General features: G+C 46.0%; 1 protein-coding gene across 2 annotated transcripts in view; it reads right to left on the reverse strand.

Annotated features, from left to right (window-relative positions):
- The window catches only part of ADCK1 (aarF domain containing kinase 1), a 177,000-nt gene extending 160,430 nt beyond the window's left edge, over positions 1-16,570 (reverse strand). Inside the window, exons 1-3 of one of the 2 annotated variants that reach the window (XM_084841401.1) lie at positions 16,364-16,570; positions 11,637-11,785; positions 10,315-10,398 (exon numbers count right to left, since the gene is read on the reverse strand). In XM_084841401.1, the coding sequence (XP_084697527.1) occupies positions 10,315-10,398; positions 11,637-11,774 (222 nt within the window). In that variant the 5' untranslated portion in view covers positions 11,775-11,785; positions 16,364-16,570. Of the gene's footprint in view, positions 1-10,314; positions 10,399-11,636; positions 11,786-16,143; positions 16,273-16,363 lie in introns of those variants that run through there. The other variant, XM_084841404.1, reaches the window with a different exon arrangement.
- Positions 16,571-18,932: the final 2,362 nt, after the last annotated feature.

Consider the following 18,932-nt stretch of genomic DNA (forward strand, 5'->3'; position numbering starts at 1 on the left):
TCTGCTTCTGGCAGTTCTTCAGCTACCATGATCCTCCCAGAGAAGTATGCAGCTTTTCGGGATGTTTTCAACAAGAAGGAGGCCGACCAGCTCCCCCCCCACCACCACCCTTTTGACTGTGCCATTAACCTCATTCTGGGGGCGACCACCCCACTGGATGACTGTATTCGATGTCAGAGCTGGAACTTCGAGCTCTGCGAGAGTTTTTGGACACAAACCTCAGACGTGGATTCATTCGCCCTTCCTCCTCCCCCGCCTACGCCCCTACCATCTTTGTGACCAAAAAATCTGGAGAACCCCACCCGGTGCACAACTATAGAGCCCTCAATTTGGTCTCCATCCCTGACAAGTTCCCCCTCCCCCCGATCCCTGAGATGCTGGAGCACCTGGGGCAAGCCAAGATTTTCACAAAGTTGGACCTGCGTGGCGCCTACAATCTGATTCGCATCCGGGAGGGGGATGAGTGGAAGACCTGTTTCGGCACCCGGTACGGAGCGTATGAATACCTAGTGATGCCGTTTGGGTTCGCCTGCGCCCCCCCGCCACGTTTTCGTGTTTTATGAATGCCATCTTCCGGGACTGTTTGGACACTTTCCTCATTGTGTATCTCAGTAATTTACTTATATTTTCTGAGGACCCCCATGCCCATCAGCACCATGTCTTCGCCGTTCTCCAGTGCCTCCGCGAGCACCATCTTTATGCCAAGCTGGAGAAATGTACGTTTGACCTAACCTCTTTGGACTATCTCAGCTACATTATCTCAGCTGATGGTATCAGGATGGATCCTGCAAAGCTCCAGGCTATCATCTTCTGGCAGGCTCCATCCACCAAGAAGGACTTGCAATGTTTTCTGCGGTTTGCTAATTTTTACAGAAAGTTCCTGCCCAGCTTTGCTCAGCTGACATCTCCTCTCACGGACCTCCTTAAGGGCAGGAAATCTCCTTTTTATTGGATGGCATGTGCCCAACAGGCTTTCGAGGAACTTAAGAAGCATTTTAGTTCTGAGCTGATCCTGTTACATCCCGACCCGAGGAAGCCTTTTGTAGTGCAAACTCATGCCTCTGACTTTGCGGTGGGGGTGGTGCTTTTTCAGCCAGATCGGGCGGGCGGCGGGTTGCAACCCTGCGCCTACCACTCCAGGAAGCTGAACATGTCTGAGAGGAATTATACCATCTGGGAGAAGGAACTCTTGGCCATCAAGTCCGCTTTGGAGACCTGGCATCATCTTCTGGAGGGGGCACAGCACCCAGTCGAAGTTAGAACCGACCATCGCAACCTGGAACATCTTCAGACAGCCCATGCCTTAAACCAGCGGCAGATTAGGTGGTCGCTTTTTTCCCCCCGGTTCCACCTTAAGATTTGCCATGTGAAGGCCTCGGACAACCTACAAGCAGATGCTCTTTCTCGTAAGACGGACCTCCAGCCAGAGGGTGAGGGAAATCCCCCCCCGATTCTCCCCCCCCAGAGCCTGGCAGCAGCTGCGGTACCTCACCCTTGGGAGGAGCTCCTTCACTCTGTACAGGCTCAGGATGCTTTTGTTCGCACAAAAGTGGAGGAATTGGGGCTAGCCTCTGCCCCCCCACACTCTACCCCCTTCTCTTTGCGAGGTGGCCTGCTTTACCATTCCGGTCGGGTCTATGTGCCTTCTAGTCCCCTCTGCGAGAAGGTCCTCCATCAGCGCCACGACTCCCCCACCGCTGGGCATTTTGGCGTCACCACGACCCTGCATGGAGTGACGCGGGATTTTTAGTGGCCTCGTGTGTGTCGGGACGTCAAGACTTATGTCGCCTCCTGCCCAACCTGCCAGCGGGCGAAGGCCCCTTCAGGCAAGCCCACAGGCCCCCTGCCTACTCCCTCAGGACCTTGGAAACTGCTCTCCCTTGACTTCATCACTGACTTGCCTCCCTCACACGGTAAGACCACCATTCTGGTGGTGGTGGATTTGTTTTCTAAGATGGCCCATTTCATCCCCTGCTCTGGGTTGCCCACAGCCAGGGAGATGGCGGAGCTGTTTTTGGCGCATGTTTTCCGGCTCCACGGATGGCCCGAGGGTCTCATTTCAGATAGGGGGGCCCAATTCACTGCCCATTTCTGGAGGGAGCTACTTGAGCTTCTCCATGTGATGCTCCGTCTTTCCTCCGCCCACCATCCCACAGACGGACGGTCAGACCGAACACACCAATGCGTCTCTGGAGCAATATTTGCGCTGTTATGTCAATTACCAGCAAGATGACTGGTTTTCCTTGCTGCCTCTCGCAGAATTTGCTTATAACAATGCCTGCCATGCTTCCACCCGCCAAACTCCATTTTTTGCCAATTTTGGTTACCACCGCAAGGCTTTCCCATCCACCTTAGCTCCCTCTTCGGTGCCAGCGGCCCATGACTTTTTAGAGGAGTTGAGAGCGGTACACCACCTCTTACGGGACTCCCTCGAGCAAGCCAAGACAGCCTACAAGGCCTCTGCAGACCAGCGGCGCCAGCCGGGTCTGTCTCTGCAACTGGGGGACTGGGTTTGGTTGTCCACCCAATACCTCCCCTCTCACTCGCCCACAAGGAAGCTTGCGCCTCGCCGCATGGGGCCTTTCCAGATTACGGCCCAGATTAACCCTGTTGCTTTTTGCCTGGCTCTCCCCCCCTCCATGAAGATCCATCCTGTTTTTCATCGGTCCTTGCTGCCCCCCCTGGTTTCTGGCGACCCTCATCGCTCGGTTGGTTCCCCCCCGCCACCAGTGCTGGTGGAGGGGGAGGAAGAGTTTGAGGTCACGGAGATTCTGGACTCCCACCTTTCTCATGGCTGCCTGCAATATCTAGTGGACTGGAAGGGGTACGGGCCAGATGAGCGAACCTGGGAACCCATGGAAAATGTGCATGCTCCGCTGCTGCTGAGGCACTTCCACCAGCTGTACCCCCACAAACCCAGGGCCCCAGGGGAAGAGCACAAGGGGGGGCCTCATGGGAGCGGGGATGATGTCAGGGTGAAAACTGAGCCGATAGAGCCCCAGAGCAGTTCTGATTCTGAGGGGGATCAGCAATCCATGGGGGAGGAGCCAGCTCATCCCTCACAGGCACAGCAGCTGGCAGAGATTCCTCCTGCTGGCATTCCTGAGATAGTGATCCTAGCAGTGAGAAAGTGTGGGAACGGGGCTTGCTAGACGCTCGACGCAGGGAGCGACGAGCGATGGAGGGTGTGGAAAGGAGGCGTAGCGCCCATTTGGCGCACAAGCAACGGCCGCCTCCCATGGACCCAAGGGAAAGAGGGAGGATCTCTCCCTAGCCCATAAGTTCAGGGTCTTCAAGTGACTCTCCTTCAAACGGGGATCAACTGCCTACTCGGAGCGTAGGCTACTCTGCTGTTCCTTGCTTAGTCGCTGGTGATTAGCATCTGAAAGAGTCATTAAGTTGTAAAAGGATTAAAGCCTTGAAAAGAATCCTTTCGTCTGTGTCTTAAGTTGGCTATTGGAGTTTACTGAAAGAGGCCGCTAGGGTGCATCCTGACACCCATCTCCTGCTTAATCTGCTATGCATGCAATTGTTTTCTAATGAAAGATGTCCCTTTTTGGCCCCAGCAGGCTCAGAGACAACTGGCACTGAGGTTTCCTTTCTCCTGACTACAGTTATGTGTATTCTATTAAGCAGTGCATCCTACTGATTGCTGGGCATTGTCCACATTCACAGCAAACGGTCTCCAGAGGCAAAGCAACAGTTAAGTGTGGGGTGGGGAAAATAGAATGCACCTGCAATTGAAAGGAGCAGAGCAAAATCTCTCAGATGAAGGCTCAGAGCCTGCCAACCCTCAGAGACGGAAAGAATATTTCGTACTTCAAAACAGGTTTCAGAAAGAAACGGGAAAACATGAATGAGATTTCAGTGTTAGAAGAGCCATATGTAACCAGTCTGATGGAGCAATTATATTTCAATGCTAACACCTTTGGGCCATATTACTAAACTGAGGGAAAGCTAAAGGTGAGCAAACTGAATAGAAAGGATTCGAGAAGAATCGGGGAAGAACAAGCAAATAGAAAAGTCAGCAAGCTGGTTTAGAGCCTAGCCAAGGACCCAGAAAGAGGAGCTGTTTACCAGCTTGGCAAGCGTGTCGGCCTGCTACCTTTTACAAGGGTGGTGGCAGGCTGGAGCCAATGGAAACAAAGGAAGCTCAAGTGGTTTCAGATGAGCCTGCATTCCAAGGTAAGGCAGGGCTGAAGAGGAACCACACAGACCTCCTGGATCACACCAAAGGTCTATCTAGTCCAGCATCCTGTTTCCTACAGTGGCCAACCAGATGCCTATTGGAAGCCCATAAGCATGACATGAGGGCAGCTGTTCTTGAGCAACTGGTTTTCAGAGGCAGGCTGCATCTGATCCTAGAGGTGGTATAATCCAATCATGACTAGTAGCCACTAACAGCTTTGCCCTCCACCAATTTATCTAATACCGTTTTAAAGCTAAGTTTGCAACCATCACCACATCTTGGGGTCATGACTTCCATAGTTTAACTATGCACTGTGTGAAGAGTTACTTCCTTTTGTCTGTCTTGAAACTCACCCCATTCAGCCTCAGGGTTCTTCCAAACAAGGCTTTTATCCTGCAATCATCCTGCCTCAAACACAGAATTTTATTGTGCGGGGTAGGGGTGCTGTCATCCTCCATTTGTAACCAGCCTGTATTTTCCCACAGGGTCTTCCATCTTTTTGCTTATCAGAAAAAAACATTAATAAAGAAGAAAAAGAAGAATAGGTGCACAATGCCTTTTGATTTATAGTCCTAGGAGCCTTCTATCTGGAAGCACCCTAGTTTCTAGTGTTATGAGAAAGAGAAAAATCTCCATTTTCTCCACACCATGCATAATTGTATATATCTTTATCCTTTCCCCGCATTGCTCACCCTTTTTTCTAAACTAGAAAGCCCCCCAGATTGTGCCTTTTCCTTGTAGGGAGAGCTCCAGCCCTTTGATCACACTGGTTGCCTTTTTCTGCACCTTTTCCAGCTCTACAATATCCTTTTTGAGATGTGGCTACCAGAACTATACACAGTATTCCTTCCAACTATGGTTGTCCTATAAATTTGTATAAAAGCATTATAATATTGGCAGTTTTATTTTTGATCTCTTTCCTAATGAACCCTAACATGGAATTTGCCTTTTTTTCACAGCAGCTGCCCACTGGGTTGACATTTTCATCGAGCTCTCCACCACAACCCAAGATCTGCCCTGGTCAGTCCATCCATATATATGAGAAATTTCATCAGTGTATATGGGAAATTAAGATTTTAATGTTTTGCCCCAATGTGCCCACTGGTACAGTTAGGTAATTTTAAACTCTGGACTTAATGGACATATTGGGGGTGGAGGGAGCACTTTAGATGGCAATCTGCATTATTTCACTTTCTTCAAAATACGGTCAAGCAAACCCTGATGCTTTTGGGGGTCTTCCTGTTCTTCGGCTGAGCAGGGCCCTGGACGTCTACCTCAAATGCATCACTGCCCTAAATGCATCACTGAATGTGCAACATTTTACACTTAATTAATGTTGAACTGCATTTGCCATTTTATTGCCCATTCACCCAGTTTGGGGAGATACTTTTGGATCTCTTTACAATTCTTTATATGCAAAGACAACAGAACATAATCTTTCTCCACTTCTCAAGGCCTACTCACATGACCATTTCAGCTTGTGGTGACCATCAGAAAAACCTTCTCCTAGCTGGCTCAACCTGCTGTGGAACAGCCGCACGCAAGTTCATTCGCTGCCATATTCAGGATTCAACCCATATCAGCTTTTGGCACATCACCACGTACAATCAACACATTCAGCTCTTCAAAAAGCCATGTTTGCAATGGCCTGCCAAAAGCTAAATCCTGAGCATGGCAGCAGATGTACAAAATCAACTTGCCACAGGCTGCCACAGGGTAAAACTGCACACTATGTTAAATGTGCAGCGTGTAGGGGATCCTAGCTTTTTGTTTCACTTTAGTGTAAGCATGCGGGGGTCCGATCCAGATTGGGACCACCACGTGCAGGTAGCGGGGGCTGCCACTTCCCCAGCACCAACCCCATAAGCATCCCCACGCAACAGGTGAGCTAAAAAAAAAACCCATCCATTGGTACCAATGGATGGGGATTTTTTTTTCTTTCCTTCTTTAGCCCCAAAGCAGGGGGAATTGGCTTGGTGGGAAGGTTTAAATGCCCCCTAACCTGCATGTGGTGGTCCCAATCTGGATCGTGGCCCCATGCCCTTACACTAATGTAAAACAAAAGGTTAGGATCATCTACATGCTACATATTTAATGTAGTGTGTCGTTGAGCCCACAGATAGAATCCAACACACACAGGGCTTTTTCCTCACTACCCAGCACAGAAATGTTTATGTGAACAGACCTCCATTAATGCTCAAGTTCTTCAGAATTCTGTGCCCACTGTTCTACAATAAACTACACATGACTATCAGCTACTGTGAAATCCAACATATGAAAGATTTGTGAGAGAAACATGCAGAGGCATTATAGAATCGAGTAATCAATAAAGCAGAAGGATAAATGTGTAGCCAGTGAGAGGAAGTAGTAATGAAAGAGACCCTGATGTTCTCAAGCTTACACACAGGAAGTGAATTCTGATTCACAGAGGACGTGAAACATCGAGGCAAGTGTGCCAAATATGCATTTCCCTTGTGCCTTGTCCTCCCATGACAGAAGTCATACTGCTATGGTTAAAAAAAGAGAGACAAGTCAGTTAAGGAAGCCCAGTAGTGATGGCAGATTTGGTTGAACACTAACGGAGATTGCACTGAGTTTCAATTTTCTTTTCTTTTCTTGACTTTTCATAGAGCACTGAACAAACTGTCAAAGATTTGCTGCCAATCCAGGGCTACTCTGGATTTGGGACTACAGGTCTCAAGGCAAACACAGACCATGGCAAAAGTCTTCTTGCAACCCAGTAGCATGCTGCACTAACTAACCATTCACCTTGGCAAGGCTTTAATGCTGAATCATGACACCTAGGCTGACAAGTAAGAAGGAAGTGGTGGAAATGAACTGGGTCTCTTCCCCATACATTAACTGAAAAACCATCAGCCAGTGCCTGACAGAGGTTAATGAGGCCATAGAGACACAAGGCCAAGGGTCAATGCTTCGCATGGGCTACTGGCAACAGCTATCAAACCACAGGCTGCCTACAGCATGGAAGAAAACCCCAATCAGCTCTTCAGTACAGAAAAGATGTCAAGGCCATTATTTCTTCTGACTGACTGCGTTAGGGCCAAGGAAGATTCCAGAATAGCAGGGTTTGACTCTAACAGGATTCAGATCTTTCAAACATTTCTACAGAATCTGCTTTCCTTCTTCATCATTGAGTTGGATGGGTGAATTTCAGCTGTGGATCCCATCCCATGAATCACTCGGTTCTTTACGTCTCCATTTCAGGCTGCCAACAAGGCAGCCTTGAGCAGATTGTTGTCTGCTGCTTGCCCATTCCTGCTGGAGAGGATATCAACAATCCAGCAACTCATTTCATGCTAGCCCAATGAACTATTATGATAGGATTAAGATTTCCAGGCACTACTAGAGCTTGAGCTCTTCCAGAGAATTGTTTTTCGTAGATGATTATCTCTCATTTTGTTGTCATTTGCCACTGCCGGGTTTTACACCATGCACAATCCACACCACAAACCATGGTCTGCATGGCTTGTTTTGCACCTCTGTCACATTTTTCCCATGCCTGATAGAAAGTAAAAAGAACCTCTGCACATATTAGTACAAAGTTCTATTATTATTATTATTATTATTATTACATGCAAAAACCCTTAGCACTGCTCTTCCATTTTCTTCTACACTAGGAAAGGTGAAAGGGTTGTCCATGCAACTTCCCCCTGATATCTTCTGGAGTGTCCACTGCCTGTTTAAATCAAAGGTTGAGCTCTATATTTTCTTTTTTATTGTATAGCTTGAAGGGTGAGGGGGATGCCTTCACTATAACCTCCCAATTGCTTAGGTACCATTATATAAACATTTATATAATCCCAGAGTGCTGTGCCTTCTCAGGGATAAAGTAGATATGATGTTAAATGCTTCTTTATATTTAACATGCAAATAGCAGCTGTGGTGGCCACCAACAGGAGTTTTCATCCCAATGCAAATAACAGCTTCAAAAGAGCAATTCTTGTCAGGACCCCAGCAGGGGAGGAAAGGGTTAAATTCCCTCTCCCCACCTGCTGCAATCCCGAGAATTATCACACATACACGCAGCGGCTGCTATTTGCATTTTTATAACATGCACATTAAATACAAAGACACATTTATATATTTTATAAATAAATACAATTTAACATGATGTCAAGCTTGACCCTCAGTGCTTCTGCTTCAGGAATATCCTTAGCAAACCAGATCTGCCTTCTAATTCCTATCCACCCTCGCTTGTACTCCTACCTCAGAACTACAGATTATCCTTTTGGCTACAGCTTGATTACCTAATGATGGTAATTGCTCCACTTGGCCTTAAACACATGCTTGGATGCATTTCTTCCTGACAGTCAAAAGAGTCCTGCAGAATCAGACTAAAGATCTGTCTAGTCCAGAACTCTGTTTGGATCTGTTTTCTTTGTTTTTAATTGTTTTTATGGTTGTTCAAGATTTGGTGTTTTTTAATTTTGTGATTACATTTTTATGAACATTTTTATGGAAAGGCATATAGAAATAACTAAAAAATAAAGAAATTTATCCAGGTTTCTGACGCCCTGGTTATCAGAAGTAACTTGGGATGGATCCGGGTTTCCCCCTGCTAGCAGGAGCACTGCTTGAATGGAGTTCTGCTCAGGACATCTGGATGGTGAGAAGGGGTGATTTTCACCAATTCCTTCCTCCCTCCTTTGCAGCTGCTAGTACCACCTCCCACAGTGTTCAGGGGGAAGAGGGGACTGCAGATGGAGGAGGAAGTGAAGCTCCCCTCCTCCCCTGTTCTGACAGTGGAAATGCTCCGCTGGATCAGAAGCCTTCTGTGAAGGGAAAGAGCCCTTCCATCCACGAGAAGCAGACTCTGGATCCACGCTGTCATTTGAATTATGTACTACATGTAAATCATCATCATCATCAAGCAGTTAAAGTAGGTAGGCGCTAAATAAGAACAAAATTGATAAGGATCTGTCACAGGTTAAAAACCTAATAACAACATAAGAAAGAAGAAAGAAAGAAAGAAAGAAAGAAAGAAAGAAACCATAAACTTAGAATCTATGCTTATGTCAATGTAAACACAATTAAAACTCCCAGATCCCAAGTTCTGCCTATCAAAACACTTTTGGATTCAGATAAATGCATGCCATCTTTTGATGCATGATATCCATTATTCCAGATCTGCTGGCGAATGAACTAGGCTTGATGGACTTGCTGCAAAAAGGTATTGTACAAGCCGGCATCATTCCACATTCTGCAAGAGGCTCAAGGAACAGGAGCAACTCCAGTTCACAAATGAAGGACATTAGCAGAAATATTGTAAATATCTCCCCTAACTGATACCACATGGCAGATGCTCTTTTTAATCAGTGACATCCAAACAGCAACAACAACAAATGTTTATCTTTACTTTGCTTTGCTGTTTCTCCTTTCTTCAGGGAATGAATCCAGGTAACTTTCCCTACCCCCCCTCATGATTCAGACGTGCCTTTGTTCCAGCCTTCAACCACTGTCCTCTACCCAAGAATATCATTGCTAACCCAATCAAGTAGTTTGTATTTCTACATCTGCAGTTGCTGAAATGCTGGCTCTGTGTGGTCCTATTCACATGTGAACAGAAGGAGGGTGGTTAGGGGAACTATGGAGGGGGGGTAGCGAAACCATTACACGCGGGCCCATCAGACGACTGGGAACCACGTGGCACTGCTTGGTTCTGCTAACACCACCACCCCTCCGTAGTTACCAGGCAAGGTTATCGGAGTGGTTAGGGCACATCCTGACATCCTCCATGGCACGAATGGGCTCCCGGTGGCCACTCCATCATCCTGAATGGCCGCACAACCATAGAGAATAGCAGATGTTCTAGCCAGCGGACTCTATGGTCACGGCGTGGAAGTCCTCCGGAGCCCGTTTTAACCACTGGGGAGCCCACCAGACAACACAGGAAGCCTCCCTGGGGGCTCTTAACCCTTTTGCAGGGGGTGATTTAGTAACCACATGGAAAATGGTTTCCTGCCCACACACAACACGCTAGGCCACCGTGGTTACCGGAAATTCCACCACCACCATGGCTCATCGTGATGTCTGAACAGGTCCTGTATCATTTGGGGCTATGGGAAACTTCCTTGAAAGTAGAACTACTGTTGTCCATTTATTACCTGGGATTTGACAAAGTCATACTCTTCTGTCCCACGTGGAACACTCCTGAGAGAAGTGAGGTAGTCAGCGGTAATAACTGCTGTCTAAAACAAGACAGAAACAAAAGTATAAACACCATATACTCCTTCCTAGTGATTCTTACTCATTTTATAAAAAGGATTTTGTGATTCCTGACCCCTTGACCTGGAAGTACAGCCTTTTTTATTTTTAGCTTATTATGCTCCTCTGTTCCTACTTCTAGCTGTCTAGAAATTCACCTCTAATTCAGCAAGTTAGAAGGGCACCCAACTCCATATACTCACCTTTCTGCTAAAACCTTTAGCAATGGGGACTTTTAGTACCAGCTTCCAAATTCAGATTTAGCTTAAAATGAATAAGTAACGCCGAATAAGAATGAAAAAGTCCTTTCAGTTGATGATTTTAATAACACAGCTTTCCTGGAAAGTAGATCGGGGGAGTTCTATTTCAGACACGAGGAATCTGAGACATGAAATAACAAAGGGATTTATCCAGTGTCTCTTAAAAGGATTTTTTTTTTAATCAAAGGGCGGACGAGAACTCAGAAGAAACCATGGCCCAGCCTGGCCTGTCTCGTGTCCAAAAACAGAGGCACATGAGTATGAAGACTTGACAAAGAGCTGCCTAAAGGTGACTTTTCCTACTGAAGCCTTTTGTTTCCCTCCCACCCACTTTTCACAACTGCATCACAATCCATTATGGTGACATCATACCTGCTTTCATAGCGACTAAATGTTATGGCTTTGTATGGATGTAGCTTGGATACCAAGATAAAACATATACATGAAGATGGGTCCAAATGGCATAGGAGGTGGGAAAATTTCTTTTTTAGATGTGTTTCCCCCTTAGTGGATCATTTTATTGCTTTGTTCCTATTAAATCATACAATAACCTAATTAGAGATGGTTTTCCACCTTATTTCCTGACACAGGTTCTGCGTTTTTAACAACTTCATGACAAGCACAAATGCAACAGGTGATGCTTTCCCTGCAGTGATGAGGAAAACTACACCTACTGAATTTCTGCCAGCTGTTAAAGGCACTGCCAGAAAACAGATGGGGAAAAATCTTAACTTGGGAGAAAATCCAGACTATGATTTCCCCTTTTCCATCAAATGTTGCAGCATAGCACATCAAAAAATATGGATTCCTAATGACAAACAACCACAGAAAATGAGGAAGATATTACATTTTAGCAAACGGGCCCTGCAGAGCCCAGCTCCTTTTAAAGTCAATTCATCCTAACCCCACTTCATAAAAATCTTAACGACTTCCTTCACACAAACTGCAAGGTTAAAACTTACCGTGGCAACAGCTCGGCCTACTCGAACCACTCCAAAATCATTGGGATCCAGGTGCTTGATGCTATATAGATAGGAACCAGTGGCAGCGGCAGCTGCTACACTGGCAAATGATGCAAGTTTTAAGGCCCTTCTGGCCATGGTAGCAAACACTGCAGAGAAATAAAACAGGAGTCATTACTGGGGGAGGAAAAGGGTGGATCTGGGTGGATATTCTAAAGACAGATGGCAGAATTTCCCAACTGTGGTGATAGTTTTCAAAGTATTTAAAGGAGGAGCGGGTAACATGCAGCACAGGTGCCACAGACAGCACAGGAAGTAAGAGTCAGGGGCTTTCCTGGACTGCAGGAGGGCACAGAGGCCTTTCCTGGACCACAGGAGGGCACAAGCAGCAGGGCAACACAGGAGAATCAGGCCTGCCCACCTCTCCAGTGCTGTCCTTCTGCTTGTCCCCAGCCAAGTAGTTTAACAGTACAATCCTATGCCCATCTACCTGGAATTTCCCATGCTGTTCACTGGAATTTATTCCCAGATAACAGTGTATAGCATTGCAACCTAAAAAGCAAAAACAACCCTGGGGATGGATGGGGACAGACGGACTGTATAGCTATGTACTGTTATACACACTAGAATGGCACTTTATCAGGGTGACAGCAGACTACTTGCCAGAAATGTGTTCCCAAACCAGTGTTTGCTGAGATATCAGAAATGCAAGGACAGGGCTATAGGACAGAGTCAGTGGGAAAGACAGAGAATCATATATTCCCCCCTACAACTGTCCCCAAGCCATTTCCTCCTCCTGGTTTTGAAGCCCAGTTCAGGGAAGTGACTTGCCTCCTTCACACCCCGCATGGGTATTACAAGAGATAAACCAGTTGGGAATCCTGTATTCCCCTTGTAATGTATGGTTCAGTTCAGTGGTGGAATCCACAGGAACACAGGAAGCTGCCTTATACTGAGTCAGGCCACTGGTCCGCCTAGCCCAGTACTGTCCACGCTGCCTGGCAGGGGCTCTCCAGGGTTTCAGGCAGGAACATTTCCATCCTGGAGATGCCGGGGATTGAAACTGGGAACTTCTCCATGACCAAACATGTGCTGTACTACTCAGCCACAGCTGTCAATCTCCCCCTGTCAATCCCTGCCTATAAATTATTTGTAGCAATTTCCTTTTTAAGTTTTTTTTTTTAATCTGTTGAGGCCTAGAACTTTGGGGCAGCAATTCCGCTTAAAGAAATATACCTCGTTCTCATCTCCTTTCCATGTTCTTCCTTTTTTACTCTTTTTTTTTTTTTAAAGAACTGCATCTGCTGCCATATTTTATTCTCACCTGAAGCCATATTGTGCAGTTTGTGTCACTATTGCCATATCCACTGATTGCAACACCTAGCACAGGATGGTAGCTTCAAGTGACGGAACCAGAGTGTCAGCTGAGCTTGTAAGCGACACAGATACCTGCTTTTTGTGCTAATTTTGCTTTGTAATAAAAAGGAAGCTATAAAAATAGAAGGTAAAAAGAACTGTTTGAATAAATTGCTTTGGAAAATTGCCATATGGCATCAGCGTACCTCTAGCGTGTAAACGAGCTGCTATGGCATCCCTAGGGGGGATCTTAAATCCCTATCAGCTATACAACAAGCATCTCACATCCCAATTTTCAACAACAAACTATGGGTTAACTGCTGGATTGTTTAGCCCCTAAACAACCCAGTGGTCTGGGTTTGCAGGGCATGCTCAACAACCTATGAACAAGCCAATCATAGGTTGTTGATTAACCTATCAACAAGTGAGCGTTGGATGTGAGGGAACAAGTGCGCTTGCTCTCTCCCGCTCATGCATGACAACCCATGGGTTGTTTAAACCATGGGCTGTCATTGCATGTGAACCAGGTCAAGAAGTCCTACACTGAATTCGATGGAGCTTGGTATTACAAAGGAAGTGTAGGATCAGACTGCCGGTATAAATGCATTTCATTATTAAAAAAAAAATTTGGGGGACAGTTACTAGCTTCTTCTGTACATGGGGAAAGCTTTCTGCCTGCCTGGATGACAAGGTACTTGGGATTTTTCCAGCCCTGGTTTCCACAGTCTTATATCCAGTGCTTCCATACGTAGCACTGGCAGCAAAATAATAACACTTTCAGAACTCAGAGATGCTCATTAAGTCTCACCGATATTCTACAAATTCAGCAAAGATATTTTGCATAGCCATGATGATGCAACAACCTGTCTGCTATTGTAAACTGTAGAGGACTGCAGAGATAAAAGAAAGATTCAAGTCTTTACTATATCTTTTAAAGTGAACACAAGCAGAGCCATGCCAGGTCAGACCAAAGACCTATCTCGTCCAGCATTCTATGGCCAACCAGATGCCAATCGGAAGCCCACAAGCAGAATGTAATAGCACCCTCCCACTTGTATTCCCCAACTTCTGGTATTGAGAGGCACACTGTCTCTGATGAATGCATTTTAGTGTATTTTTAAGAATATTCTCTAATTGTGCCTGAGGCTTTCTGAGGAGGAGAAAGGGACAGCTTCTTTACTGTATGAAAAAACAGCATGTAGGCATTGGTAACACATCCTTGCCATATACATGCTTTTAACCAGCATGTACCTTAGTGGCTAGCCCACCTACAGGCATGAGAGAGAAAATTTTGTGGCTCATTTCATCTAAAGCAGAGGTGGCCAACTTGTGGTGGGCAATCTCCGGATGTATTGTCCTACAACTTCCATCAATCAGAGCTAGCATAACCAATGGCGATGTATCGTGGGAGTTGTGGGCCAAAACATCTAGAGGGCCACAAGTTGCCCACCCCTGATCTATAGCATTAATTATTGGGCAACAAACATACATTCGCTAATGAACATCCACTCAACAAGGAGCCACAGCCAATCCCAGGTCCCAGACAGAGGTTCCCATATGATACATGTGTCTGCTGCAGTCATTCATATTTCACATTTTTAGGTGCACACTTAAATCATCAAAAACTCCCCCCAATGAAACTCAAGTATATAGAGGCTGTAATCTTATAAACTCCTGCTGTAGCTGACTGAAAAACAGGTGAAATTCTTCATGAACCACCAAACTGCTTTTTGACAGAAATTAATTTCCACTGTGAAAAAACATTAAAACTGGGTCTTTCCTGGGAGAAAAATGGTCTCCCACTATTTAAAGTTTGCTTCCAAAAGAAGCCAAAGGTATCAATGGTTGAATTTTTCTGATGAAGTGGACTTTAGTCCATGAAAGCTTGTGCTATATGAGGTGGGCAACTTGTGGCCCTCCAGATGTTTTGGCTTACAACTCCCATCAGCCCAGGCTATAGGCTGATATATATAGGCTCATATAGGTAATAGTGTGGGGTCATGGGAGTTGTAGGCCAAAACACCCAGAGGACCACAAGTTGTCCACCCCCTGTATAACTGCAATTCTATACATGTCTACTCAGAAGTAAATATCTTGAGTTCAGTGAGGCTCACTCCCAGACAAGTGACTACAGGAACACTGCCTAAGCTGCACTCCTATACCCACTTACTTGGAAGCAGGCCCCACAGATTTCAATAGGCTTGCTTCTGGAAAGATATATATAACACTGAGCTATAAATCTATTTGTCTTTAAGTTGCCACAAACTCTTTTTTGAAGCGTTTTGTGTTATTCAAGACTTTTTCAAAGATCAGCACCTACTCTTCCCAGTTAAGTCAATAGTACTCCAAAAACCGCTTTGTTTTGGTAGGTGGGCCAAGGAGATCTTTAAATAGCTTTTCAATCCAACTGGGAAAATATGCTCAAAGAAATACTTGAGACACTCTAGATGTTCAAACCTCTCTCTGCCTTGTGCATTTCACATATATGCCAATATCTTGCAGCTATTATTAGCTGCAAAGCATGGGTGGCCATTGAACGTAAGAACACTTCTCCCACCACGAAAGCACGGGGGTGGTCATGCCCGCACTTCAAGTTGTCCTCTGGCTGCCTGTTGACAAATATTCGGATCCGTTTTCCACAAGCGAACGTGAAAACTAACCTACATGAAGGGCAACGTCTGGTTTCAGGTCGTGCGCGTGTGTGCGGGGTGGGGTGGGGTGGGGGTCGGTATATTTGAATTTCAGAAGTCAATGAATGACCGAGCTCCAAAGAAAACGGAACCGGGGGGTGAATGGCACTGGGAGAGTTAGAAGGACGTGAGGATCAAGGGGGATCGGGTGCGTTTTAGGGTAAAATCCAACATAAATCCTACTTAGAGTAGACCCACTGAAATGAATGGGACGTAAGTTAGTCATATCTACCTAAATCCCACTCATTTCAATGGGTCTACTCTCAGAAGGCTTACGTTGGATTGTGCCCTCAGGAGCGAAGGGCGGGCTGATTGGGTGCACGACGGGTCAAAGCGGAACGATCGTTAAAGAAGCCGGTTCCATCCGCGGGGCTGGAGGGGATTACGGTGCGTGATAAAGCGGCCACGCTTGGCCTGAAGGACGGAGCAGACGCGAAATCCCTACTCAATTACTTATATACCTGGGCTGGGGATCCGGGGCTCGTTCCATGCCGGCTTTTTAAAACGCTCCGCCTTCTGCCCATTCGTTACTCTACCTTCTGAAGCCCACAAAGGCTTTGTCCCTCCGCTGGAAAGATTCCAATTGCGCCTTCTCCTCCCCTCCCTTTTACCCCCTCCCCACCCGGTCCCTCCCATCCGTGCCGCCATAACCAGTGAAGACAACGAGTCCTCCGCACTTACCGGCTTCCTGAGCGCCGCGACAATGTTATTTGGCGAAATCAAAAGGTTCCCCCCCCCACTCTTCCAACGTAGTACCGACTTTTCCTTGCAAGGGATGCTGGAACTTGTAGTTTTTCCGCGGACGACAACGTCTTAGGACTTGTAGCGAACGAGGGCTCTGAAGAACTACAACTCCAGAGTCCCGGGTGATCGCATTGAAAAGGGAAGAGGAAGATAGGACACTGACTTGTTTCGCTGTCAACGCTTAACGCCTCTGTGTAGTTCAGCCTTGACAATGTACATGCAGTAGCAACTAGGCTTGTTTTGTGAGGTTTAATTAATAAGCATGTTCTGTATTGTGAAAGCTTGTGGAAAGAACAGGATGAACCTGTTTAGTCTAGTCCAGAAACACAGTTTCCCAATCCTCCTCCAGCTGTCACCATCCTGAAAGGTTTATTTCAGATCAATTGTAGCTGGGCACATGATGATGCCCCCCTGGGATTTGGCCTTTGCTTTCTTCTAAGATCCTCCATTTAACACTGAATTTTTTAAAAATGGAAACAATGCCTAAGGCTGGAATCCTTAATATATTTAGGGCACAATCCTTTGCATGTTTACACAGAAAAAGTCCTACAACTTCTAGCATTCTCCAGCTGGCTTGGGAATGCTGGCAGCTGTGGGGGGGGGGGTTCTGTCTAAACATGCATAGGATTGCGCCCTTACTAAGGAGTTGTTCAGTCGTTAAGTCGTGTCCTACTCTTCGTGACCCCATGGACCATAGCACGCCAGGCCTTCCTGTCCTCTGCTCTCTCCCGGAGTGTGCTCAAGTTCATATTCATTGCATCGATGATACTATCTAGCCATCTCATCCTTTGCCGGCCCCTTCTCCTTTTGCCTTCAGTCTTTCCCAGCATAAGGTCTTCTCCAATAAGTTTTCCCTTTGCATTAGGTGGCCAAAATATTTCAGCTTCACCTTCAGGATCTGTCCTTCCAATGAGCACTCAGGGTTGATTTCCTTTATGATGGACTGATTTGACCTCCTTGCAGTCCAGGGGACTCGTAAGAGTCTTCTCCAGCACCACAGTTCGAAAGCATCAATTCTTCGGCACTCAGCCTTCCTTATAGTCCAGCTCTCACAGCCAAATGTTACTACTGGGAAAACCATAGCTTTGATTATACGGACCTTTGTCAGCAAGGTGATGTCTCTGCTTCTTACAATGCTGTCTAGGTTTGCCATAGCTTTCCTCTCAAGGAGCAAGCGTGTTGTAATTTCAGGCTGCAGTCACCATCTGCGGTGATCTTGGAGCCCAAGAAAATGACATCTGTCACTGCTTCCGTTTCTTCCCCTTCTATATGCCAGGAAGTGATGGGGCCACATGCCATGATCTTAGTTTTTTTAATGTTGAGTTTCAAACCAGCTTTTGCACTTTCCCCTTTCACCCTCAACAAGAGGCTCTTGAGATCCTCTTCGCTTTCTGCCATTAGGGTGGTATCGTCTGCGTATCTGAGGTTGTTGATAATTCTCCCAGCAATCTTAATTCCGACCTCTGATTCATCCAACCCGGCGTTTCTCATGATGTACTCTGCATATAAGTTAAATAAGCAGGGCGACAATATGCAGCCTTGTCGTACTCCTTTCCCAATTTTGAACCAATCGGTTGTTCTATGTCCGGTTCTTACTGTTGCTTCTTGACCCTCGTACAGGTTTCTCAGGAGACAGGTAAGGTGGTCTGGTACTCCCATCTCTTTCAGAATTTGCCAGAGTTTGTTGTGATCCACACAATCAAAGGCTTTAGCGTAGTCAATGAAGCAGAAATAGATGTTTTTCTGGAATTCTCTTGCTTTCTCCATGATCCAGCGAATGTTGGTAATTTGATCTCTAGTCATGGGGTTAGTTTGAGTATAAAATAGGACTGTACTGCTAATTACAGCCCCTGGTATGTAGTAGCAAGAGAGAGAGAGCATATAAGTCATCATGGGAACTTGTTTGAAGAGTTTGGAAGAAATCCTAGAATAAACAAAATAATCTAGTACTCTCTTTTGTCTTGGTTCCTTCTTTAGTTTTATTGTTTTAAACTTGTGGCTTTTATATTATGTTTTACCATGTTATTGTATTTTATGGTTTTAAGATTGTTTTGTGAAAAGCCCAGAGAGCTTCAGCTAATGGGTGGTATAGTAATGTATAGAAGTAAATGTGGGCACACTAGATTTGACAGACCTTAGGATCTGAACTGAAACATTCAAGTTCACGGTCATTTGTCGGCCTAGTTGGGATTATTTTACTTCCATGGAATTTAAGCAGTCTAACTGTGAGACAATAACAGCTGAATCTGTATGTAGATTCATCCCCCAAACGTAAGGCAGAGCCTGACATTGTTTGGAGGGGTATGCTATATTCTCCACCACTCCAGCACCCAATGGGTGGGTTAGTCCTGGGATGCTTCCAGATGGAGAGGTCCTAATGCTAACAGTCAGAAGGCATTGTACAGCTATTCCATCTTTCTTTTTTCCTTAACACAGTAAGAAAAAAGAAAGAAGCATTGGGAAAACACATGAGAGTTAGAAGTGGAAGACAATGTCATCTGGACAC

Source organism: Heloderma suspectum, chromosome 1, assembly GCF_057233095.1.
Source record: "Heloderma suspectum isolate Gila_16-S chromosome 1, 16-S_ref, whole genome shotgun sequence".
Classification (NCBI taxonomy): domain Eukaryota; kingdom Metazoa; phylum Chordata; class Lepidosauria; order Squamata; family Helodermatidae; genus Heloderma; species Heloderma suspectum.